At 43.6% G+C, this 26,866-nt stretch overlaps 1 protein-coding gene across 1 annotated transcript; it reads right to left on the bottom strand.

Moving 5' to 3' along the window:
• Window positions 1–4,159: 4,159 nt before the first annotated feature.
• On the bottom strand, window positions 4,160–25,791 carry NLRP8 (NLR family pyrin domain containing 8). The gene is made up of 11 exons (XM_064580621.1): window positions 25,503–25,791; window positions 24,028–24,102; window positions 20,949–22,512; window positions 18,889–18,924; window positions 16,772–16,942; window positions 14,646–14,813; window positions 12,422–12,574; window positions 10,744–10,914; window positions 8,373–8,543; window positions 5,404–5,574; window positions 4,160–4,289 (listed from the first exon to the last, which is right to left on the bottom strand). The coding sequence occupies exons 1-11, from the start codon at window positions 25,789–25,791 to the stop codon at window positions 4,160–4,162; spliced, it is 3,099 nt and encodes a 1,032-aa protein (XP_064436691.1).
• Window positions 25,792–26,866: the final 1,075 nt, after the last annotated feature.

Genomic DNA, 26,866 nt, shown 5'->3' with positions numbered 1-26,866 from the left:
GAACTTTTAAAAACCCTTGATGGCTGAGCCACACCCTATTCCAATTGAGTCTGGAGGTCTGAAGGGCCCCCCGCCAGGTAAGACACTGCGCCACAAAACCTGGGGACACTGTCATACTTTCAAGCCTGGCTCTTCCCAAGGCACATTCCCCTATTGCTTTAGCAAAGGGGTGTCTCCTGGGCCTATGGGGAACACGTCGGTGGGTGGATTCTCTGGCTTTCTGTTGCCCAGCTCTGAGCCTGTTGACCGCAGGCAAGGCGGGTCAGCCTCACCTCATTCACTGTGGTGGTGCCTCACCTTCGGCTCCAGCTGTTAAATTCTGGGCTCTGGAGAACAAATTAAAGCCAACTCTAAATGGAGAGTTTGACTTTGACGGACCTTTATTTTTCCCTACCCCTTAAGGATGGTGTGAGGGTGGGAGTGGGGTTGAGGATCCCAACTGCTCTGACTTTTGTAACAAAAACCCTTTTGGAGATCACTGCTTTGTAATATAGCTTGAAATCGGGCAATGTGATGCCCCCAGCTTGTTTTTCTTTTTCAACATTTCCTTGGCGATTCAGGGTCTTTTCTGATTCCATACAAATTTTAGGATTGTTTGTTCCAGCACTTTGAAAAATGTCATTGGAATTTTGATCAGGATGGTATAGATTGCTCTGGGTAGCATAGACATTTTAACAATGTTTATTCTTCCGATCCATGAGCATGGAATGTTTTTCCATCTTTTTGTGTCATCTTCAATTTCTTTCATGAATGTTCTGTAGTTCCTAGAGTATAGATCCTTTACCTCTTTGGTTAGGTTTATTCCGAGGTATCTTGTGGTTTTTTGGTGCTATTGTAAATGGAATCGTTTCTCTAATTTCTCTTTCTATAGTGGCATTGTTAGTGTATAAGAAAGCAACTGATTTCTGTGCTTTGATTTTGTATCCTGCCAAATTACTGAATTGCTGCATGAGTTCTAGTAATTTGGGGGTGGAGTCTTTAGGGTTTTCCACATAAAGTATCATGTCATCTGGGAAAAGAGAGAGTTTGACTTCTTCTTTGCCAATTTGAATACCATTTATTTCTTTTTGTTGTCTGATTGCTGTTGCTAGGATTTCTAGTACTATGTTGAACAATAGTGGTGAGAGTGGGCATCCTTGAAGTGTTCCTGATCTTAAGGGAAAGGCTCTCAGCTTTTCCCCATTGAGGATGATATTTGCTGTGGGTTTTTCATAGATGGATTTTATGAACTTGAGGAATGTTCCCTCTATCCCTATACTCTGGAGAGTTTTAATCAGGAAAGGATGCTGTATTTTGTCAAATGCTTTTTCTGCATCATTTGAGAGGACCATATGTCTCCTCTCTCTCCTCTTATTAATGTGTTCTATCACATTGATTGATTTGCAAATGTTGAACCACTGTTGCATCCCAGGGATAAATCCCACTTGGTTGTGGTGGATAATCCTTTTGATGTATTGTTGGATCTTATTAGCTAGGATTTTGTTGAGGATTTTGGAATCCATGTTCATCAGGGATATTGGTACTGGCACAAAAACAGACATATAGACCAATGGAACAGAATAGAGAGCCCAGATATGGACCCTCAACTCTATGGTCAAATAATCTTTGACAAAGCAGGAAAAAATATGCAATGGAAAAAAGACAGTCTCTTCAATAAATGGTGCTGCGAAAATTGGACAGCTATATACAGAAGAATGAAACTCGACCATTCTCTAACACCATACACAAAGATAAACTCAAAATGGATGAAAGACCTCAATGTGAGACAGGAATCCATCAAAATCCTAGAGGAGAACATAGGCAATAACCTCTTTGACATTGGCCACAGCAACTTCTTTCAAGATACATCTCCAAAAGCTAGTGAAACAAAAGCAAAAATGAACTTTTGGGACTTCATCAAGATAAAAAGCTTCTGCAACAGCAAAGGAAACAGTCAACAAAACAAGGAGGCAACCCACAGAATGGGAGAAGATATTTGCAAATGATACTACAGATAAAGGGCTGATATCCAAGATCTATAAAGAACTTCTCAAAGTCAACACCCAAAAAACAAATAATCCAGTCAAAAAATGGGCAGGAGACATGAACAGACACTTCTCTGAAGAAGACATACAAATGACTAACCAGACACATGAAAAAATGTTCATCATTAGCCATCAGGGAAATTCAAATCAAAACCACATTGAGATACCACCTTACACCAGTTAAAATGGCAAAAATTGACAGGGCAAGAAACAACAAATGTTAGAGAGGTTGTGGAGAAAGGGGAACCCTCTTACACTGTTGGTGGGAATGCAAGTTGGTACAGTCACTTTAAAAAAACAGTATGGAGGTTCCTCAAAAAATTAAAAATAGAGATACCCTAGGACCCAGCAATTGCACTCCTGGGTATTTACCCTAAAGACACAGATGTAGTGAAAAGAAGGGCCATATGCACCCCAATGTTCATAGCAGCAATGTCAGCAATAGCCAAATGGTGGAAGGAGCCGAGATGCCCTTCAACAGATGAATGGATAAAGGAGATGTGGTCCATATATACGATGGAATATTACTCAGCCATCAGAAAGGATGAATACCCAACTTTTACATCAACATGGATGGGACTGGAGGAGATTATGCTAAGTGAAATAAGTCAAGCAGAGAAAGTCAATTATCATATGGTTTCATTTATTTGTGGAACATAAGGAATAACATGGAGTATATTAGGAGAAGGAAGGGAAAAATGAAGGGGGGAAATCAGAGGGAGAGATGAACCATGAGAGAGTATGGACTCTGAGATACAAACTGAGGGTTTTAGAGGGGAGGAGGGAGGGGGGATGGGTTAGCCCGGTGATGGGTATTAAGGAGGGCACATACTGCATGGAGCACTGGGTGTTATACGAAAACAGTGAATCATGGAACACTACATCAAAAACTAATGATGTATTATATGGTGACTAACATAACATAATAAAATTAAAAAAAAAAAAAAAACCCTTTTGGAGAGCAGAGAAACCAACGCAGGTAATATGCTCATTATTTCCTGTAGAAAAAGATGATTTTTCAAAAGAAAAAAAATGTATGGCTGCTTCTAGATCTTTGAGTTCCAAATGCTGTCCTAATACTTCAATCATGAACGGCATAGTTTAGACTTGAAAGAGTTCCATCTGCACTGTGACATACAGTCCCTTCCCATTTGGTTGGAGGGGAGGTCACCTGCGTGTTCCTACACTTCTTGACATCCTGCGGACCACTCTCTAGAGCAAGGCTCTAGTTCAGCCTGCTGCGTGTCCAAGAAACATCTCCCTTAACTTGTTCTATTGTATTAATGGACTAAACCCATTAAAAAGTTAGGAGTCACACTTCATTTTTTAAGAGAGTTCCTTAAACACAAGGTGAGGGACACCTGAGTGGCTCAGTTGGTTGAGTGACCAACTCTTGGTTTCGGCTCAGGTCGTGATCCTGGAGTGGTGAGATTGAGCGCCATGTCAGGCTCTGTGCTCAGCATGGATTCTGCTTCAGATTCTTTCCCTACCGCTCCCACTCTCTCTCTTTCTCAAATAAACAAAATCTTAAAAAAAAAAAATGACGTGATTTCCCTTTTCCATCCCCTGCTGTATTATCTTCCTTGGAAATGTCCCCTGGACACTTTTTCAGACAAGGAACAAATTTTTCTTTTTCTTTTTTTTTTTTTAAGATTTTATTTTTAGTAATCTCTACACCCAACATGGGGCTCGAACCCACAACCCTGAGATCAAGAGTCTCATGTTCCACTAAGAGAGCCAGCCCAACACCCCCGAGATTTCTTCCTTCTCAACAGTTTGATATACTAGTCTACTGGTAAATAAATCACACTTGAAAAGTTTTTGAAGTGCATTCATGTATACATTTTTAATTAAATTCTTCCAATATCCTCAAAGGCCAGTCAGATATTTTTCAGAGACAATGTTAGCATGACAGATTCAGAGACATCTGGAAGCCAGGGGTGGAGGTGGGCTGGTGCCCCCAACTCAGTGACTAATTCATGTCTAACACATGGCCCTCAGCATCTCCGAGGGAGGTGCTTAGAGGTCATGCCCCACACCATTTTCCGGAACCAACTGGGCCATTCCAGACTCAGAATGGCCCACAGAATAGGCCAACAATTCCCAAGGAAGAAAGTATCCAGGGCGCCACCGGATCATTCTATCCATCTTGCCTCATCCCAGCAATCAGCGCTCCAGTCCTGTATGATCCTCAGGATTTTGTTCTTCACAACTGGGCCCTCCAGCCTCGTCATCATATTTGGGGCATAATTCTGTTTCGTCTCCCTGTGAAAGGTAAGAATCAGGCTTTGTACCCTCACATTTGGTTTTCTTCTGCGGTCCTAGAGAAGTATGCACAACCTCAAGGACAGAAATTCACCACGCCGGAGACCACTCTGGTCCCACGCAGCAGACTGAGAACAATGGCGCTGCGCTTGGGAGTCAGGGATGGAGTCCAAGGGCCTCGGTTCAACCACTTACTGAGTGCGGTCAGCAGCCTCCGCCAGCTCAGTGATCCTGGCCCCTGTTACTCACACTCTGGTGGAGTCTCCTCCCTCACTGGGCTATGGTTCATCTGTGTGACCAAAAGAGTAAGGCCGAAGTGGTGGACGCCACTTTCAACAGGAAGTAATCAAAGACTGCGGTCTTTTTTTGGGTGCTCTCTCTCTCACTTGTGCAGGAAGCCAGCTGCACTGTCATGAGCAGCCCTACAGGGAGCATTGAGGACTCTGGCCCACAGCCATATGGGTCAGTGTGGAAATATCTAGTCTCCATCCACCTCCAGTCGGGCTTACCTGAGGCCTCAAGGAAGACCATGAGCTAGACCCACCCAGTCAAACTGCTTCCGTATTTCTGACCCTCAGAAATTTTATAAGGAAATTCATGTGTGTTGCCTTAAGTGACTAAACTTTGAGGTAAATTTGTTACAGGGCAACAGACAAGGAATACTCCAGGTGTTACAACCTCCACCCAGAATCCACCGCGCGCTGAGAGCATCGTGGTTTCATACTTCATAGACACACTTCCTTTTCATCCTCACAAGACCTCCATGGAGAAGCCGCCATCCCACTTCACAAAGGGGGAAACAGACTCAGAAAGGTAAAGGAACTTGTTCACAGTCATATGGCTGTGAAGTGCTGATCGATCAGTTAAGACCAGGGTGGAAGGTGAAGGATAGAAAGAATTTAAAATCAGACGGGAGAATCCAGGTCAGTTTTCCCATGAGGCACAAGCAGGAGCTGGGGTCTGATCAGCCACATAAAGGCGAGTATAAATCCCCAGGAGATGAGGGAGGGACATTAGCAACATCTGCACTAGCTTTTTGGGTCCAGAGTCTCCCTCTTTACGAGGAGCTTTGCTTGGGTGCTGTTTCTGCACAGGGAACCCAGCAGAGACTTACAGAACAACCTTCTCTTTCCACTTGCGCTGCTGGAAGGCCTCCCACAGGAGCACTATGCCCCTGCGCCCAATGTCGTTCTTGCTCACGTCCAGGTATCTCAGGCTCTGGTTGTGGAGGAGCATGGAAGCCATAGTCTGGCAGCAGACGGAGGTGAATAGGCACTTTTCCAGCCTGTGGGATGGAAGCAGACAGTAGACAAGTTGCCACGCCCCACATCTGAGAGCTCAGCCCATCCTAACCCTGTAAGTCCTAACTCCAGGAAGTTATGAGCCACATAACCTCTTTCCGAAATTGCCACCGTGCATCAGCTTTGCTCAACCAAAAAAATATTTACTTAGCACCCCCTGTGTACCAGGCACTGTCCTGGCCATTGTTGATATAGCAGTGAGGAAAACAGCATCCCTGGCTTCCTGGAACTCATAACTGATTGGGGCTGGGGGAGGACGCATGTCACTAGATATATTTGAAGAGCACCGTTGGTTTTGCTATTCTAGTGTGCAAGGGGTTCTGGTTCCTCTATGAATAGGTCCCTCTGCTTTCCCAGGCTGTGTGAAAAAAGCAGGAGAGATGGTCCCGAAAGGAGCTGCGTCACATAAGTACCGCATATCGTAAATTCAGAGCAAGCATAAAAGAGGAAGTGGTGTGTAGGTGAGCAAAAGGTACAGAGAGGGGGTGGTTTTGGGTCCCATTTTTGAGCAGAGTACAATTTCCGTGGGAGCAAGGCTATTATAAGCAATGCAGAACAGACAGGACAGAGGGGCCCTGGGGTCCCTGTGTCTCCTACATGTGCATCCTTTGCTTTCTTTCCGGTGGCTTGCCTCCCCTGCCCTGTGAACCTCCGCTAGCTGATAAATGACAAGCTGGAAACTGCTGCCCAAGCCAAAACTACAAGAGCATGCATTCAGCTTTGCATTAGTTTATAAAGGTCCCGACCCTGTTTCTGTCAGGGAGGCACTTGCTAAACAGTGCACCAGCTAAAACATCCCTTAACCTTGATCAGAGTCAAGTAAATCATTTCCTTTCAACAGTAGAAGGAGGAGGGGCACCTGGGGGGCTCAGCTGGTTCAGTTTTTGCCTTCAGCTCAGGTCATGATCCCAGGGTCCTGGGATCGAGTCCCGCATTGGGCTCCCTGCTCAGCGGGGAGGCTGCTTCTCCCTCTGCCTCTGTCTCTCTCTCTCTCATGAATAAATAAGTAAAACCTTTTTAAAAAACAATAGAAGGAGGAGAGTCATTCTAAAATAATTCTAACTATAAGTAAGACCCACAGGTATGTGAGGATTTTTTTTTTTTTAATGAAGAGAATAAGCAATAGAAACCTGGGTTCTTCTTGGGAAAAATAAAGATATAGATGGCTTTTCTACAAGACTAGAATTCCACAGAATGAAATCTAGGGGATTTTTAGATCAAGAAGTTTGGGATGGGGGCGGTCCATGAATTTTATACTCAGCCAAGTTACTGCTCATCAGTGGAAGTAGATTATAAAAAGTGGTCTCACACAAGAAAGGCTTAGAGAACACCAAGTAAATGCTCACCTGGAAATTTATTTTATTCTTGAAAATATATTTCACTCAGTCTAAGAGATAAATCAATGCTTAAAACCTAAGATTAAATTTCTGGAGAAAAAGAATCGTGAGCTGGGGCGCCTGGCTGGCTTAGCCAGGAGAGCATGTGAGTCTTGATCTCAGGGTTGTGAGTTTGAGCCCCACGTCGAGTGTACAGATTACTTAAACATTTTTTTTAATATATTTTTTTTTAGAGAGAGCGCACGCATGAGGAGGGGCAGAAGGAGAGGGAGCGAGGACCTCAAGCAGGTACCACACCGAATGCAGAGCCTGACGCGAGGCTCTGTCTCACGACCCTGAGATCATGACGTAAGCCAAAATCAAGAGTCAGGTGCTTAACTGACTGAGCCACCCAGGTGCCCCAAAATAAAAATTAAAAAAAAAATGAATTATAGTGAACACTGAATTTCCTTAGACTAGCTAATTATCAACAAAAATGAAATCCATTATCAGTACTAATCCTAAGAAATTACAGATGTAACATAAAACAACGATTTTAATGATCTAGTCTTCAAATCCAGATTATACTAATAGAGAACAGAAAATGCGGGCAGAAAAGAGGCAAAACAGTTTCATCCATGGATCACTAGAGAAGAGATGTTTCCAAATCTTTCCCAAACACTTAATGTAACCATGATATGAATTAAAAATAGGATCGCTCTTGTCAAATTGCTGGCTAGTATGCATGTTGGCATAGAGACCATTTAGGAGAAGAAGACAAAAAATTATACGTAAAAAAGAATCCTTAAGTACAAATGTCGATTTCAGAAGACCAGCTATGTCAGGCATCGGTCCACAGCCAACAAAGAAACTTTTACCGAATGGAAGACTATTTCCTAGAACCATGGTCCTGCAAGTGCACCATGCATGGGAGCCACCTGGGCGTGAAGGTTGAGGGGTCTGCGGGCTCACCCCCAGAGTACCACGTGACCCAGCAGCCCCACCTCTGCGTCCCCATCCAAGGAAGTGGAACCAGGATCTCCAAGAGCACCCTCATTCCCTGCAGCATTACCCACGGTAGCTACCACCCAGAAACAGCCCCCATGCCCACCAACAGGTGAATGGACACAGAAAATGTGGCATTTACACACGATGGAATATTATCCAGCCATAAGAAAGAAGGAAATCCTGCCATTTGTGACATCCTGGATGCACCTGGAGGGCTTTATGCTGAATGAAATAAGCCAGACAGAGAAAGGGAAACCCTGCAATGATTTGCATTTCTAACAACTCCCCAGAGGAAGAAGTTCCCGGTCTGAGGATCCCCTTTCTGAACCCTGCACTGAGGCTGCCCAGTCCTCCAACTAAATGGAGGAAAAACCCCGGAAGTGCAAAAACCCTTTCCCGTATTCCGCTCAGAGAATTTTACAGACCATTGTTGCAAAAGAGGAGACGGGGTGACTTACTCCAGAATCTGGAGGCCAGACTTGGGTTTCGTGAGGGCCTCAAAGAGCAGGATAACTCCATCATCCTTCAGGTTGTTAAAACCAAGGTCCAGGCTTCTCAAATTTTTGTTTTTATCCAGAGCGGAGGCCAAGTCTTGACAGCAGTCAGAGGTCAGGGCACAGTTTCTCAGCCTGCGAAGAAACGTGTCAAGAAAACCAACCAAAACACCTTTAGATTTTACTCCTTTCCTGCCTTTTTTTTTTTTGCATAACAGCGTTATCAAGATATTCCTAACATAACCAATATCATTCACCCATTTAGATTGTACAAATCAACATCTTTTAGTATATTTACAGAGGACATTTTCATCACCCCAAAAAGGAAAACCCTGTACCCTTTTAATTCCCAATTTCTTCCCCCAGCCCACCCCCAACTCGAGCAACCTCTATCTGGTTCTGGATATTAATCCAAAGGAATTGGAATCAGGATCTTGAAAAGATCTTGAAAAAAATATGTCTTTCATTTACCATAATATTTTCAAGATTCACCCATATTGTAGCATGTATCAATACATTGTTCCTTTCTATAGTTCAATAATATTCCATCATTTGGATACACCACACATTCTCCATTCATGCATCAGCTTATCAACGCTTGGGTTGTTTCCACTTTTTGGCTATTACAAATAACGCCACTATGAACATCTGTGACATTTCGGCGTGAATGTATGTTTTTCTGTTGCATGTGTACCTAGCCGTGGAATTGCTGACTCCTATGTTGGGTCTACATTTAACCTTTTGAGGAGCAGCTGGACTGTTTTCCAAAGCACCTGCACCACTTCCTGCTTGACTTTGGGAAGCTAAAATTTAATGGGTTCAGGGGATATTTTGTGCCCCCTTTTTTCATTTCTGGTTTTATGAGCTAGCAAATTTCTTCATGGTTTAAGACCATCTAAGTTTATTTTCTGTTAATAATAGACAAAAGCACCCTACATTGGTGTTCTGAGTCCCATTTCAACATGTATGGGGGGGTCCCCCCCACTAAGAAACAGGAAAGCCCAGATGGTAATAGTGTCTGAGAAATCCACTCAATTCTGACACTATGTACAGATCATCAGATTGTGCAGGCTAAGGGCTCAGTCCTATGAGACTGCTTCCCTCACCTGCCTCCCCTAAGACACCAGCCGCAAGGCCAGGCTGGGCTCCTATAAAGTGGAGGTTCCAACTCCAACCCAGGATGCCAGTCACCAGTCAGGTTCCCATGACCCCCTCCTTGGATTCGGTTCATTTGCTGAAGCAGCTCGCAGAACTCAGGAAACCCATTTACTCATTCGATTACCATTTGGCTATAAAAGGATAGAACTCAGGAACAGCAGATGGGAGAGATGCAAAGGGGGAGGCATGGGGAGAGGACACACAGAGCTTCCATGTCCTCTCCAGGTGAGCTGCTCTCCCTGCATCTCCATGTGTTCACCCACCTAGAAGCTCTCAAATCCCATTCTTTGGGGCTTATATGGTAGCTTCGTTACACAGGCATGATTAATTAAATCGTTGGCTTTGGGTGGCTGGTTCCACCTCCAGCCCCTCTCCTCTCCCCAGAGGTCAGGGGGAAGGACTTAAAGTTCTTTTTTTTTTTTTTTTAAAGATTTATTTATTGGGCGCCTGGGTGGCTCAGTCGGTTAAGCGACTGCCTTCGGCTCAGGTCATGATCCTGGAGTCCCGGGATCGAGTCCCGCATCGGGCTCCCTGCTCAGTGGGGGGTCTGCTTCTCCCTCTGATCCTCCCCCTTCTCATGCTCTGTCTCTCTCATTCTCTCCCTCTCAAATAAATAAAATCTTTAAAAAAAAAAGATTTATTTATTTACTTGACAGAGAGAGACACAGCAGGAGAGGGAACACAAGCAGGGGGAGTGGGAGAGGGAGAACTGGACTCCCCGCTGAGCAGGGAGCCCGATGCGGGGCTCGATCCCAGGACCCCGGGATCATGACCTGAGCCGAAGGCAGACGCTTAACAACTGAGCCACCCAGGCACCCCAGGACTTAAAGTTCTAACCCTCTAATCACAAGGCTGGTTCTTGGGGCAATAACCCCCCATCCTTGGTGCTTTCCAAAAGTCACTCATTAACATAATAATAGACACCTTTATAGTTCTCACCACTTAGGTATTTCCAAGGGTTTGGGGAACTCTGTACCAGAAACAGGGATGAAGACCAAATACACATTTCTTAGGTTATAAATCACAATATCACACATCCTGACGCTCAAGGGAAATCATTTAAAGAATTTATGATTGAGATCATATGCACACACACACACACACACACACAGCAGTTTTCTTCAATCACTCTATTCTACTCCAGGGATCCTCAAGAAGAGGATATTTTGGGACTCACACCAGCCTCTGTAGAGGACACATAGGATGCTGTAGGGCGCTGCAAAGCTGTTTGGCTCCTTCGTCCTTCAAGGCATTTTCTGCCAAGCTCAGATGGGTCAGCATCTCATTATTCTTGAGGGAAGAGGTAAGACTTTTACAGGTAAGCCATGTGAGGTCACAGTTCTCCAATCTGGGGGACAGAAACACACAGATGGGAGGCACTTTAATCCATGTGCATGACCAGATTTTCTTTGTCCCGTACTGGGAGATGAACATTGCCATCTGGGCTTTTTTTTCGGTGTGAAAGCCTCATCACACCTCTGTTACCACCTCTTAGAGCTTCCAAATCCTAAAGAAGAGTAGCAGCCTTCCTGTGAGGCTAGGGGAGTGGAGGAGATGTGGGTCAGGAAAATAGTTATAGGGATTAGAAGGACGGGAAAGAGACCACCAACGGCTAAAGAATACGTAATGGAACTGGGGTGGCCCAGAAGAGACAGCCTTTCACAAGCTTAAAAAAATAAATGCTTACTCAAAAAAAATATATATATATAAAATAAATATACATAAATATATATATATATTTAAGCATATATATATATGCTTTAAAAAGATTCATTAAAGACAGGAACAGGCATTCGTAGTAGAGAAACCAAGATGAATAGTAAGGTCATGAAAACATTTTCATAGTAATGAAGGAAATATAGGTTAAAACGATGAGATATGATCTCCTGCTTGTCAGACTGGCAAAATCAGTAGGGAGAATACAGACGATAACAATGGCCAGACAGGGACTCGGAGTTATGGGAAGCGGCATCCACCTGCTGGCGGGACTGAAAACTGGTGCAAAGACTCGACACAAGCTGGTAAAATGGAAGATGGATGCTCTCCATGACCTAGAGATCCCACTGCTGGAGTGCTCTTCACAGCGTGTGTGTGCGTGTAAACAGCCCAAACCTCAGGCCGGTAGGACAGATACCTACATTGTTGCATATTCACACAATTGTTCTCATTGAGCAGTGACGAGGAATGGGCTTCTGAAGCAACTAAGCACAAAAATGTCAGTTGATCAGAAAACATATAGTAGCTGAGGCCACTTACGTGAAATTCAGAGCAATGCGAAACTGCGTGGTGCTCCGTTTAAGAATACACATGTGAGGGGTGCCTGGGTGGCTCAGTCAGTTGGACATCTGCCTTTGGCTCAGGTCATGATCCCGGGGTCCTGGGATCGAGTCCTGCCTTGGGCTCCCTACTCAGAGGGGAGCCTGTTTCTCCTTCTCCCTCTGTGTTCTCCCTCTCTCTTTCTCACAAATAAATAAAATCTTAAAAAAAAAAAAAAAGAATACATGTGTGAGGGGCCTGATCAGCCCAATTCAAGGCAGCTATCGTGAGGGGTAGGGCAGGGATCAATGTAACCCGTGAGGAAAGAAAACAGTACTGGTGAGGTTCTAGGTCATAAGCTGGATGACAGATACATCGGGCTCGTTGTAACTATGTTTTCCAGGGTATTAGGTATAAATGTGTACTTTTTCGTGGACATTCTCTCTCGCGCGCCTGGACTCTTCATGGACCCATCTATGCAGTTGACTCCAGCACGAGACTTAAGTTGGCACACATTCCTCCATTACTGCTCTTCTCCCAGAATCACGCAATTCACTGAACAAATGAGCAACAGTCATGACAACAACAACAAGACTTACACCAGCTTCTCCAGTTGGGCCCCTGACAGGCAATACGCCCCAAATGTCTCCAGACGTCTACTTCTTAGCATTAGTGTCTTCAAGTGTTTGTCACTTCCAAGATCCCTGGCAAGATCAACCCAACACTTAGGGGTAACCGAGCAGTCTTCTAACCTATGGAGGCCACACAAAAATGCCGAGTCCGAGTTCCTGGGGAAAATGGTACCCATGTAGCCATGTAGATCCCATCTACTGTCCCACATCCTTGTTCTTCACACAAGAGTGACTCCAGGGGTGATTTCCATCTTCTCCAGCTGGTAAGCTTGCACCAAATTCAGCATCTTAGTCACAGAGTATCAAATAATAGACATTTGGGGCCATAACCAGCTAGCACGGGCTTGCAGCTGGGCTCTATCCATGAACCAGAGACTCAATTCAGCCCTTGAAATAAATGCAACTTCTTTTTACATTTATCTGCCCAACAATCTTCAAGACAAAGAACTGAGGTTTCAGTCACATGGGATCACAGCTGCCATCTTGTCAAGCTAGGTTTCCATCGGAAGTCGACTGTTACCCAACTACTGTGCTGAACCACCTCCAGGTCTGGCCACCTGAGCCTCGGAGGCTCCACTCAGCTCTGACCAGTGTGAAGGACCAGAGCTGCCAGGTGGAAACAAGAGGTTGCCCAAGCTTTGTTGGCACAACGTAACACACGGAAAGGCTGGTGGGGATGCTAAGCACTTGGGTGCTGGGATGTGTTTAATTACTGACTCTGGTGAGAAAAGCCCTGATGTGCAGTGTTGGCCAATGTCTAGTGTGAATGCTCCCACGGTGGCTGAGTTACCCATGTGGAGCTGTTAAATGCACAGCAGGAGCACCCCACCGCACAAATGCAACAACCTCAGGAACACACGCTGGGAGTTGGCAAACTATGGCCATGGGCCAAGTCTCCTGGCCACCTGGTTTTGTACAGCCTGTGAACTAAGAACTTAAAAAAATTTTTAAATGGTTAAAAAAAAAAATCAAAAGAATATTTTGTGACACATGAAAATTAAATGAAGTTCAAATCCCTGTACCCATAATAAATATCAGCAAATTATATAGTGGGATAGAGTTATTAAAATTGTATAATTCTTAATAAATTATTAATAATTGGTATTAATAAGTGGTATTATTAGCAGATATTCAATAAATTAATAATAATACAGTTTTATTGAAAGACAGCCACACCTGTTCATTTACATATTGGCCGCATAAACTTTAGCCCTATAATGGCAGAGTTGAAAAGTCAAGACAAAGACCGTATGGCCCACAGAGCTGAAAATACTTATCTGGCCCTTCATAGAAAAAGTTTGCTGCACCTTGGCATTGATAATAGTATAGTAAAGAAATTAGGAGGTGATGGGTTTTGATAATCTATTAATTTTTTCTCATATGGTTTTTTTTTTTTAAGATTTTATTTATTTATTTGAGAGAGACAGAATGAGAGAGAGCACATGAGAGGGGGGAGGGTCAGAGGGAGAAGCAGACTCCCCGCCGAGCAGGGAGCCCGATGCAGGACTTGATCCCGGGACTCCAGGATCATGACCTGAGCCGAAGACAGTCACTTAACCAACTGAGCCACCCAGGCGCCCCTCATATGGTTTATTTAATTGTAAGTCTGTATGATTTAACTTTTCAATAATGCTGTTCGACAATCAGCTCACAAAACTGCCGTCTTAGCAATCTCCTCTTGTGAGCCAGTTTGAGGTAGGTGAAGCTCACCAATGGGGCTCTAGTCTCCCTATCTCAGACACATCTAGGACATGGTCCAATTGTAGAGCATGAAAAGGTGAGAGAATGGTGGTTGCCAAGGCAGGGGTGTGGAAGAAATGGGAGAGAATGTTCTTCTGGTTGTAAGATGCATGAGTTCTGGAGATCTAATGTACAGCTTGGTAGCTGTGGTTGACAATACCGTCGTATATACCTGAAATTTGCCAAGAGAGTGGATCTTAAATGCCCCTCCCCACAAATGGTAACTGTGTGAGGTGGTAGGTGTGTTAATTAGCTTGATGGTGTTGATTATTTCTCAGTGTGTATGTATATCAAATTATCACATTGCCCACCTTAAAAAAAAAAAAAAAGCCGAGTAAAACTAACAATGATGAGATCAAAAGAAAGGTGACAGGAAGACCGCGCATGTAATCCCACCTCTGAAAGAACAGTCTGGGCGCCAGGGTCTCTCTAGATCCCAGGCTCATCTTACCTCAGACACTGCAGATAGCACTGTGGGCTTTTCAAGGCTGTGCACAGAAACTCCATGGCCTCACATCTCACTTCTGTGCCTTGTATTTCCAAGTATCTCAGATACCGGTTTTCAATCAAAACTTGGATTAAGTCTTCATTCAACATGGAGGGATGTAGACGTCTAAAGCTGGAGAGGTAAGCAGTGCCTAGTTATAATAAGATCTCATCAGCTCATTAGTTCTTTTCTCAAAAACAGCTTTATTGAGGTATAAACAATATCAATAAATGCATCTATCATATTTTAATGGTTACAATTTGATGAGTTTGGACATATGCATACACCTGGGAAACCATTACCACAATCGAGGTGGCTAATTAGTCCTCCAGCTTTATTGAGATGTGATCGACACATAACAATAAGTTTAAGGTGTAGGACATGTTGATTTGATACATTAATATATTGCAAGATGATTACTGCCTTGGCATTGGGTAACACCTTCATCCCATCACAAAATTATCATTTCTTTTTCTTTTTTGTGATGAGAACACTGAAGATGGAGTCCCAGCAACTTTGGAGTATACCATACAGTATTATTGACTACTGTCACAATGCTGAATATCAGATTCCCAGAACTTATGACCAACATCTGCTCATTAGCTAATCACTTCTAGATTTAATTCGTCTATAAATATGTGAGGTTCTTTCTGTGAGGTCTGAACTGGGTTCTCAGCTCAGCGTGGCCTCCCTGTTTGGGTGACCTTATGTAGATCACTTACCTTCCAAACTTCAGTTTCGGGTCCACAAGAGAGAGTGCATGATGCCTTCTTCTTAAGATGGGTGTGGGAATTAATATACACGACACCTGTAATTGGCTCTGCAGAGTGCTTGATGTATAGTAGTTACTCAATACATGGGAGCTAATAATAGTCATCATAATAATAGGAGAGAAAATTGGTCAGACACTGGCTAGGGGCCACATGCTGTCTGGTGGGTTATTTCAAGGCATTTTGATGAGTTATTGCGTTTCTGGATCTTAAAAAACAGAGAACGAGAGCATGATATAGTGGCTAGGAGAACAGACTCTGGAGCCAAGATGTGCATGAGAGACTCTTGACTCCAGGAAACAAACTGAGGTTGCTGGAGGGGAGGTGGGTGGGGGGAGGTGGTAACTGGGTGATGGGCATTAAGGAGGGCGCATGATGTGATGAGCACTGGGTGTTATACACAACTAATGAGTCACTGAACGTTACATCAAAAACTAATGATGTATCATATATTGGTTAATTAAATTTAAATAAAAATAAAAAAATCTGTATTTTAAGTATGTATTAACTGTATCACCTTGCGCCCCAGTTTGTTTATCTGTGAAATGGGGAAACCTACTCCATTTGTATGTCCTTTTTGGAAAAATGATCTCACTCATATGTGGAATCTAAAAAAGCAAACAGGGGTGCCTGGGTGGCTCAGTTGGTTAAGCGACTGCCTTCGGCTCAGGTCATGATCCTGGAGTCCCTGGATCGAGTCCCGCATCGGGCTCCCTGCTCGGCAGGGAGTCTGCTTCTCCCTCTGACCCTCCCCCCTCTCATGTGCTCTCTCTCTCTCTCTCTCTCTCATTCTCTCTCTCAAATAAATAAAATCTTAAAAAAATAAATAAATAAAAAAGCAAACAAACCCAAAACTCAGAAAAAGAGATCAGTTTTTTGTTGGTGTCAGAGGCAGGAGGTGGAGGAATTGGGTGAGAGTGGTCAAAAGGGACAAGCTTCCATGTAAAAGATGCAAAAGTACTGGGAATGTGATGTACAGCCCGAGGACTGCAGTTAACATGGCTGGGTGGTATATTTGAAAGTTGCCAAGAGAGTAGATCCTTCTCATCACGAGGAATAAAAACATTTGGTCGCTCTAGGAGGTGATAAATATTAACTTACTGAAGTGATCATTCTGCAATATATGCATGTCAAGTCATTATGCGGCATACCTACACAGGGCTGTTTGTCCATTCTATCTCAGTAAGACTAGAAGGGGAAAAACGATACACATGGATGCTTTCTGCAAGTCTATATGAGTAGAGAAGGGGTAGAAAAACGGGATGGGAAACAGACTCTTTCCAAGGAATTCCTTCTAACCAGGGTCTGTTTTATACGCACATTAGTTTTTGCAGTTTACACCCAGGATGTCTCAGAGCCGTAGAAAGAACCTTCACTGACTCAGTCTCCATAGAAGTGTTTGTCACAGTCAGGACTTCCAAATTCTCATGTGTCCTAAACACGGAGCAGAAGTCTTGCCACCAGAGAAAACACTGGTCACTGCTTTCTGGTCTATGTGCAAGGGAGAAAAGAGAACATGGCTCATCGTCAGAGGTTAAACTTGAGAAAACCTACTTGTAAACCCAGGGCTGATGTTTCCGACCCTGGTTGTGATCACAGACCCTTTATGACTCCAGTAAGGCTCTCTAATAAAAAAAAAATGCCCAGGAATATCATTGCAAGACTTCTCACTTTATTCCAGGAAAACTTGTGGCCTTAAATAAGGATACCTAGATTTTCCTATGACGTAGGAAGAGAGTTGTTGTTCTAATCACTTAGGATTTATAGGGGGGGCAGAAATTGAATTATATCTGTATCCTATAGTCTTACTCTTTGTTTAGAAAATTATTAAAAAGAAAAAAAACTAGGAACAGAATAAGGGAAAAATTAATTTCTTTTGGCATGGTGAGTACAGGAAAGGAAAATCCACAGGCAGACCAATATGGGATATAATTGGACTCTGGAAGGACCTGCTAAATATTTCCCTTCATTTTTCACTGTACAATCTTTTCAGAGAGGCTGGCCAAGAGATACAGTGAGGATTTTTGTTTCATGCTGTTTGTATTATAGTTGTAAATAACTGAAAAGCAAATGAAGAGGGGACTGGTTTAATAATCTCCAATACACCTAGAAGACTTGAGTACACCTCATTGGAGAAGATGTACACAGACATTAAAATATTTCTAAGACCTATTAGATGAAAAAAGAAAATTTCAGAATTCTTCTTACACTAGCATGCCATTTTTGTTTAAGATGAAATCCCATAAAATAAAACCATGTGCTTTTCACACCCATTTTAAATGCAAACACATAAAAATAATACTAACTCCATGTATGGGAGTGGGGGAAGTGGATACAGGTGGTCAAAGGGTACAAACCTCCAGTTATAAGATGAATAGGTTCTGCATGAGAGACGATGGACTCTGAAAAACAAACTGAGGGTTCTAGAGGGGAGGGGGGTGGGAGGATGGGTTAGCCTGGTGATGGGTATTGAGGAGGGCACATTCTGCATGGAGCACTGGGTGTTATGCACAAACAATGAATCATGGAACACTGCATCTAAAACTAATGATGTAATGTATGGGGATTAACATAAGAATTTAAAAAAATGAATAGGTTCTGGGGACGTACTGTCCAGCTGGATGACTATCAATGACAATACCATATTGTATATTGGAAAGTCATTTGAGAGTAAAAGTTCTCATCTCACACACACACACACACACACACACACACAAACTGTAGGTGAGGTGATGGATATATTAGGTGACCTTATCATGGTAATCCTTTTGCCGTGTGTACATATTCTCTACCTTGTATACCTTAAACATACACAAGGTTACATGTCAATTATAGCTCCAAAAAGCGGGGATAAATAGACCAGCTCCCTTCCAGAACTGTCCCAAAAGTTATCAACAGACTGACCAAAACAAAGGAAATTTCTCACCTTTTAAGAGTTCTGCTAGTGTTAGGTTTTAAGATTATTCAGACTTATATCAAGACATTATGGTTAGACTTTTGAGGTCTTTGTTGGGAAGACCAATATGCAAAACTGAGCTGTTTGGAGTTGCTCACGTAAGTTGGAAGTAGACATAAAATAGTCCTTCCTGTGCAATCATTCCACCCACGAGATACTAAGGTTCCCTGGAGAGCAATTTGGAGCTATCTGTGATATAAAGTTAGAGAGGTGATGTGTGCACCCTGTGATTGGGCAATTCCTTTTTTTTTTTTTTAAAGATTTTATTTATTTATTTGAGAGAGAGAGAGAATGAGAGACAGAGAGCATGAGGAGGAGGAGAGTCAGAGGGAGAAGTAGACTCCCCGCTAAGCAGGGAGCCTGATGTGGGACTTGATCCCGGGACTCCAGGATCATGACCTGAGCCGAAGGCAGTCGCTTAACCAACTGAGCCACCCAGGCGCCCCTGGGCAATTCCTTTTCTAACAATATACCCTAGCACAGGGTGCCTGGGTGGCTCAGTTGGTTAAGCAACTGCCTTCAGCTCAGGTCATGATCCTGGAGTCCCTGGATCGAGTCCCGCATCGGGCTCCCTGCTCAGCAGCGAGTCTGCTTCTCCCTCTGACCCTCCCCCCTCTCATGTACTCTCTCTCATTCTCGCTCTCCCAAATAAATAAATAAATCTTTAAAAAAACCCCAAAACAACAACAACAAAAAAACAATATACCCTAGCACAGGGGTCGGCAAATTTCTTCTGTAAGTGGTCAGCTAGCAAATATATTCAGCTTTCATAAACCAAAAAATTTGGGGAAACCTCCCAACTCTGCCATAGCCGTGTGGTGGCACTTGGGACATATGTCATAGGCAAGCATGGCTGCAATCTGACTAAAGTTTATTTACAAAAACCAACAGTAAACTGGGTTTGGCTCCCAGGCCGTAATTTGCTTACCTCTGCCCTGGAGAAACTCACATGTGCCAGAGGAAGATAGGGCATTGCTTGACGTGCCAACACACGGAGGAGAACCTAGATGTCCCCTAACTTCAGAAGAGGTCCATTTTATTTATCTAGCCATATATTAGACTAATGTAGGATATTTAAAATGAACCTGACAACAACCCAGCAACACGTTTAAGATTTATGCTGGCTTTCATGGAAGAAAAATGTTTCTGGAAGAGATCGTGGCTCCTTTACAAAGAGCAACTAAGGAATGAGGGGCGCACTCTAATTTTGCATCAAAAAGGGTTGGGCTCCCTCCCATGACTCCAATCCCAGGGGTCAGTCTAGTTTTCTGGCTCTTCATCATAGCCACCAGAGGTCTGATTTCAGTTTAAGTCTTAGCTTCAACCAGCTGTGTGACCTTGGACAAGTTATGACTCTATCTGACCTCCATTGCTTCATGGTGTCCAATGGTGACGTTAAAGGGAATAATTCACATAAAGTAAAAATACCTGGCACCATGTCTGGTACAGGGCAAAGTATGAAAACTGTATGAGAAAATGAGTGGCCAGTCTGTCACTTCTTAAGAAAAATAAATCCACTATATTTAAGTATGGATCTTCCAAGAGAGTATTTCAGTTGAGTGGTGGGAATAAGAATCACATTAGTAATTATAGCTTGTATTTATTGGTAGGAACTAAAGGCTGAGACAGGTTTGGCGTATCATGCCTATTATCTCATTTAATCTTCATAAAAACCTTGTGGGGTATGTACTATTTTTTTAAATCATTTTTAAAAAATCATTTCCTCATGAAGAAACAGACCCAAAAAAGTTAGGTAAACTTGTCCAAAGACACACAGTTTGTTGGTCTCTGGAGGAGATGGAGAACTCAAGCTCTTGCCCAGGAAGCCAGAACACCCACTTCACATCACAGTGGGGAGTAGGGAAGAAACAGTGAATAGAAGTGGTGTTTTCAAGGTGTTTGGTAGGAAAACAAGGAGGGAGATGTGATAGTCCCCTGATGAGGACATGTCGTTTTCAGTTCTTTTTTCCCTAATGAAAGATGGAAGTGATGTTTTTACACTGAAAGGAAATCTCCCTTGGAGCTGTACTGCCCAATATGGTGGCCACTAGCTACACGTGACTATTCAAATTTAAATTAAAGTTAAATGAAATTTAAAATGTAGTGCCTCTGTCACACTAGCCATATTCCAAGTGCTCAGTAGTCACACATAGCTAGTGGATTTCCACCATCAGAGAAAGACCCATTGAACAGCACTTCCCTAGAGACTAACAAGCTGGTGGTATACAGAAGTGGGGGTGACAGGTGAAGCAAGGTCCCCACATAGAAGGGAGGGGAGGGCATGCAGAATAGAGATAGGGAAGGTAAACAAATCATCTTGCTTTTCCAAGATTCTCCTAGTTTTAGCATGGAAATCTGCATCCTGGGAGCACCTCCTGTTTTAGAACTGAAAGTCCCGTGTGTGAGGGACCGCCTCAGGAAAGCTGGTTACCCTGGATGCCTGGGGGATGGTAGGCAAGGTCCCTGGGAAGCACAGGTTGCCAAAGGAAAGATAAGAGCACTCACTCAGTGGAATGGAGGGGATCCGGGTTGAGTGCGCACATTTGGGTGATGGTCAGGGTAATAGTCAGTTCTAGATCCCGCAAACGTTGACAGTGCTTAAGACAAAAAGCAGACACTTGCATGTCTTTCTTCTTGTTGATGATCAAAGCAGCTTTCTGACAATCACTTAGGATCTGACTTACAAACGCCTCCTCCTGGATTTCATGCAGACAGTAGAATAGCTGTGGGACGCCATGGTGCAGGGTTGGTGGGTTACATTCATATGGCAGGGCTGCCACTTTCAGCAATTTCTTCTTATTACCCAGGGACAGCTTGCATCCAAATGACTTCCCTGCAGCTGAAGCGCACGTTTCATTTAAAAGACCAAATAAGAAAAGCCCCATCTGAGCAAGATAGTTTTTTTTTCTTCCTGGATATGTTATCAGGCGTATGATCTGAACACGGTCCAACACCCGGAAATTTCTGAGTCTTTGTGGGAAGCACAGAACATACAACAAGGCAGCAAAAAACTCCTGGAAGCTTATGACAGCAAAAGCGTAACGGTCTCTGTCACCTGCCACCCTTTGAAAAATATTCACACGGAGAAAAGTAGCAACAGCGGTCTTATCCAGCTTGGCTTGCTCAAGGTCTTTCGTGTCAAATACCCATCGCATGTTCCACATACCTTCTGCAGCCAAGTAACACAGACCTGCCAGTTGCTTCTGATGAGTGTTACTGGGAAGTCTTCCAGGTTTGGTTGGAAATAAGCTAGACAGATATTGGACGAATACAGCTGTGGCATTTGGATATGCCTGTGCAAGGTCTGCTCCTCTCTCCATCTGCTGCCTCAGACAAGAACACACCATCCAGCAAACTGCAGGGACCTGACACATGGAGAAGAGAATTGTGTTTCCCATGACAAAACTCAAGGCTTCATCAGCATCCCTCTTGTTTCTGAAATATGTTCTGAAATACTTGGCTCTTTCCGTCATGCTAAACCCTGTAAGCGTTATAAAAGAGGGATGTTTTAGGAAGGGCTTAAGTTTCCTCCAAGACGTGAACCTCAGGGTGATCAGTAAGGCGGCTTCAGGGAGCATTTTTTTGCTCAGCAAACTGGTCAGGAGGACAGACCCAGGCAATTTCTGGCTCCAGTCGTCACTCAGGTCAGCTGGTCTATCCGGGAGGGTCAGTGATACTTCCTCAAAGCCATCAAAGAGGAGCAGAAGTTGGTCTGGTTTGGACATAATCTTGGACATGAGAGACCGTGCCCCGGGCCACTTATGGGCAATCAGCTCGGAGAAGCTCTGCTCGTCCACCTGGGCCATTTCCGTGCAATGGAAGTAGAAAGCACACCAGAACTTGTGGGGGTAGAACTTGTTTTCTGCCCACTCCACCATCACCTTTTTGGCCAAGCTTGTTTTTCCAACCCCAGCGACTCCCTGTAGGACCACAGTCTTGGGCTGTCTACCTTGAGGTCTTTGGGGAAGAAAAATACATGGTAAGAACCTCTCGTGTCTCTCTATGTCTTGGTAGAAGAAGTCTACGTGGTTCCCAAACCAAGTGGTCACAATACGTATCATGGAATACTCATCCATAACGTGCAGTTTGTACTCTTGTATTTTATCTAGATTAGCAGGGTGGGAGAAATACAGGGTACAGTGTCAGAGTTATTTAAGAACCGACTGAACGAAAAGAAAACTAGCCTTGACATCTACATCAAGTCCCATGACACACCTGCACACATCATGCTCTTTTCATGACAACACCGCACCAATGAAGAAGCTGTGAGTAATCAGAAAAGTCAACCTGAAGTGGCTTAAACAGAGAAGGACCGCTTTTTACTTAGTAAATTTGGGGAGGGGTGTGTAAAGCTGTTGAAATTGACTCGGTGGTTCTGCAGCGTCAGGGCCAAGTAACACCGCATTGCTGTAAGTACATTCTCTATACTTCTTGCCTCATGATCAAGAGATTACTGTTGTCGTTACGTTATCGTTATGTCCTAAGTTATATTTATATTCGAAGCAGAAATAGTGGGGAGGAGGGACATGTTCATGGCTCATGTATACTTCCATCGGTACAAACTGAAGCACTCAGGAGACTTTTACTCATATCTCGTGGCCTAGCGCCATCAGATGGTTAACCCCAACTTTAAGGAAGCCCAGAGAAAAAAGTATTTCCCTTAGGGCTGGGTCCATTTTATCCCTAAATAAATTATATTCTGTCAATACATGAGATATGGGGTAGGGAGTTAACAGGATCTGTCACAGCCTTTATCTCAACCTGTGATTCTCTCTCCCCTCCCCTCAACAGGAAACTTTACAAATTAGACATGATGTCTGACTCCAACTTCATTCCCTCCACCTCCAGGTGATCGAGAGGAGGAAGCTTACTACAAGTTCAAGATCTATTTACTTATTAGCTTTATGAGGATAAGCAAGTCACAGAATCTCTAAGCCTCCAGCCTGACATCTCCAAAATAAAATAGTTTACAACTCTGGCTCAGACTGTGGTGTCAGAACCATCAGCCCTCCAGTGTTTATTGAATGGGTGAAATCTAACTGTGCTAAGGCTGGAACTGGGGATCCCACACCCCACTTACTGTGTGCTTTCATAATAGATTAGAGTGTTGCCCTTGGGCCCTCAGCTCCTTTTGACCTCATCTCTTCACACAAGTACGTGGGCCAGTCTTAACCAACCAGAGCTCTTCATCATTTCATTCATTGTTGAGCTCGTGAGCTCAGTTCATTCAGCTCAGTCAGTTCTAGGATGAGTGCTGGAGCAATGAGAAAATACTGCTCTTTCTGCTGATGGTGCTAAACAGATACAATGTAAGGTAGCTGGTGGCCAAGATGGCCACTGCGGTAGGAGAAACCACTCAAGGCTGAGTCCCACAGAGAAGAGGGAGCTAGGAGAAGGACAGAAGTGATGCCTCACTGACATCACTCAATGCCTCCAGCTGGGCTGGTGGCTGGACTTCTGAGTTAGGTATGTCTACAACTACTCTTTTTTCTTAAAATTCTGATTCATAGAAGAGACGCTGACATACTAATTTACAATCTGCCTTTCCTCAGGAACCGAGCTCCTTACCCCAACCCACAGTCCATTTTCTTCCAGGCTTTGTCACAATGCCAGGACATACCAGATTCTCCTTCCTCCAAATTTACTGGCATTTCTCTTGGGTTCGAGTCCTCTGGCTCCAGGTTGGGTAGAATGTCTGGAACAGACAGGAAAGGAGACTGTTGCGCTGGAATGATTGACAGGACAGGGAAAGCCACATGGAAGGAATGGGCCCTTTCAGGATAGGAGCAACCACACCATCTGAGGGTCCCATTCTCTCACCACCTTAGTCCAGGGAGAAGAAAATTGCCTAGACTCCATCATGATGTTAGGAAGTGAGAAAATGGTGTTGTTTTAGGATGTACTGATGAAGTACTCAGTAACATAAATTGATAGCTCAGTCAAACACAGAGGGAGCAATATACACAAACATGCATATGTATATGTAAAATATATGCAGACTTTAAAATCTATGCATGTGCACGTATATACGTATGTGTATATATCTACATATATACATATATGTATGTATATGAAAATCATGTGTATATACACACAAACACATACATATAGAGTTATTGATTCTTCTTATTCATGCTATTTATGTTCTATAAAATTACTGTGAATATTCAATTAGCCCCATGAATATAGGGTTAGGTTCCTGTAGCCTCTGCTTACGTTTTTGACTCTTCAATACATAACCATGGTCTACGTGTTTTTTTTGTTTAAAGAAATCTTATTCAATATATATTATTGATTCATGAACACTGAACTCACAGTCAACAGCACTATAACTCATGCCTGAATGAAGCTTACCCAACACATATATTTTCTCTGTGCTTGTGATGCTAAACAGCCCTTCACCACTATGCTTGGGGAGGGGGCAGGTTAAACAGCAACATCACCAACAAGATACACAAAAACATAAAGAAGTAGCACCAAATAGACTGTGGAAAGGATGCTTGTTTACAGGATGAGTGCACAGGTAAGAAGGCAGAGCACTGCTTTATTCAACTGCAGCTGGGAACATCTGTGTCCAATTTTTCTCCACCCTACATGTCCGTAAATGACTATGAAAGTGTCACAATTACTGATTCTGGAGTTACAAATAAATTTTAGTGAATACAAAGATTCACAAACATGGAATCCATAAATAATGAAGATAGAGTATATATAGATACCAGATAAGCAATATCTGGTTAAATTTTTTAAAACTATGCTAATATAATGGTCTTTGGCTTTTGGGGTCAGAGTCATCAGCATACTCCACTATTTGCCTTCTTGTTCAGGTGGCCAATATGGGTAGCCAGTAAAATATTTAGTTCTTTAACACTCAAATCCATTCCCATTTAAAAAAAATATTTTATTTATTTATTTGCTAGAGAGAGTACAAGCAGGAGGAGTGGCAGGCAGAGGGAGAAGCAGGTTCCTTGCTGAGCAAGGAGCCCGAGGTGGGACTTGATCCCAGGACCCTGGGATCATGACCCGAGCTGTTTAACCAACTGAGCCACCCAGGTGTCCCCTCATCCCCATTTTGTATACCAGATTATTACTCACCATTTAGCTCCATCTGTACCCGAAGACAGAGTTCTGTCTGGTTCATTTTGGCAAAGATGTCATGAGTCACATCCCAAGCTAGTCGTCCAGGGAAGAACTCCACCAAGAGATGAACCACCTCTCCCCATCTGGCTGTCTTCACCTGGTCCCAGGTGATCTGGACAGAGCCAGGCCTGGGGTTCTCATCCACTAAAAGCTGCTTGAATGTTTGTAGCTCCTCCTTGCTTAAATAGACCATGTATAGCATGACCCCATTTTCAAAAGGGGAGTTGGAGGAGGCAGAGGACATCAAGGATGAGATTAAATAACAAGGAGAAGAAGAAGAGCTAGAAGAGCAAGAGGAAGAACAGGAGGAAGACCAAGAAGAAGAGCTGGAGGAAGAACAAGAAGAGCGGGAGGAAGAGCAGGAAAAAGGGCCAGACTTCAGATTCACATCACTCATTTTCACTCAAGACCTAGAACCTTAGTGTCAGTGATAAAGACAACCAATTGGAAGAGAGAACAGACCAGACCTGTGGAGACATGAAAATATAAGAAAATGAAAACCCACCCAAGAGGACAGATTTATCTAATCCATATTTGGTAGAGCATACCATGTTACCAGATACTCATTACCTCCTTCCCTGCAAGGTTCTTTCTCTTGTGGAAAAACCTAGGGGCTTGTCCAGTATTTGGGCTTAGTGTTTGGACTCAAATCCACTTTGTAGTTTTTATTTTTATTTTATTTTATTATTTTATTCTTGATGCCATGTATTAGCAAGGTAGCTGGCCAAAGCACAGCACCTCTCTGTGCCTCTTTTCTGATCTTTGATCTTGGGACCAGAGCATACCTATTGATGAGGGTGTGAGGATTCTCAAAGAGACAAATCTACAGGTACATTCAGAGCTGTGCCTGGCACATCATAGCTAACAATTATTTGGGGCTTACGTCTATGCCACGGTTATTTTAAAGACTCAATGGGAGGGCGGAGCAAGATGGCGGAGGAGTAGGAGACCTAAAGTTCGTCTGGTCCCAGGAACTCAGCTGGATAGGGATCAAACCATTCTGAACACCTACGAACTCAACAGGAGATCGAAGATAAGAATAGCAACAACTCTCTCATCAGAAAAGCGACCACTTTCTGGAAGGTAGGAGGTGCGGAGAAGTGAATCCGAGGCGATATTCGGAGGATAGACGGCGGGGGAGGGGCCTCCGTCGGCCGCTTCTGGCAAGTGATAGAGCCGCGGAGCACAAAATCGGAACTTTTAAAAGTCTGCTCCGCCGAGGGACGTCACTCTGGTGGCTAAGCGGGGGGTGGAGCCCTCCGGGACAGTGTGGTCTCAGGACCCTCGGGGTCACAGAAAGACCGGGGGTGCCTGAGTGT

Source organism: Mirounga angustirostris, unplaced genomic scaffold (genome assembly GCF_029215605.1).
Source record: "Mirounga angustirostris isolate CCGP_5_RB_7025 unplaced genomic scaffold, mMirAng1.0.hap1 SCAF_16, whole genome shotgun sequence".
Classification (NCBI taxonomy): Eukaryota; Metazoa; Chordata; class Mammalia; order Carnivora; family Phocidae; genus Mirounga; species Mirounga angustirostris.
This window is presented reverse-complemented; position numbering and strand designations above follow the sequence as displayed.

Coding starts and splice junctions, on each gene's coding strand:
- NLRP8 (XM_064580621.1), bottom strand. CDS start 25,791: ATGTCCTCTGCCTCCTCCAACTCCCCTTTTGAAAATGGGGTCATGCTA. Junction 22,513..24,027: donor TTTGGAGGAAGGAGAATCTG/GTATGTCCTGGC, acceptor CTGCTAATCTAG/ATAAAATACAAGAGTACAAA. Junction 10,915..12,421: donor GCCCAACTGGAGAAGCTGGT/GTAAGTCTTGTT, acceptor TCTGTCCCCCAG/ATTGGAGAACTGTGACCTCA.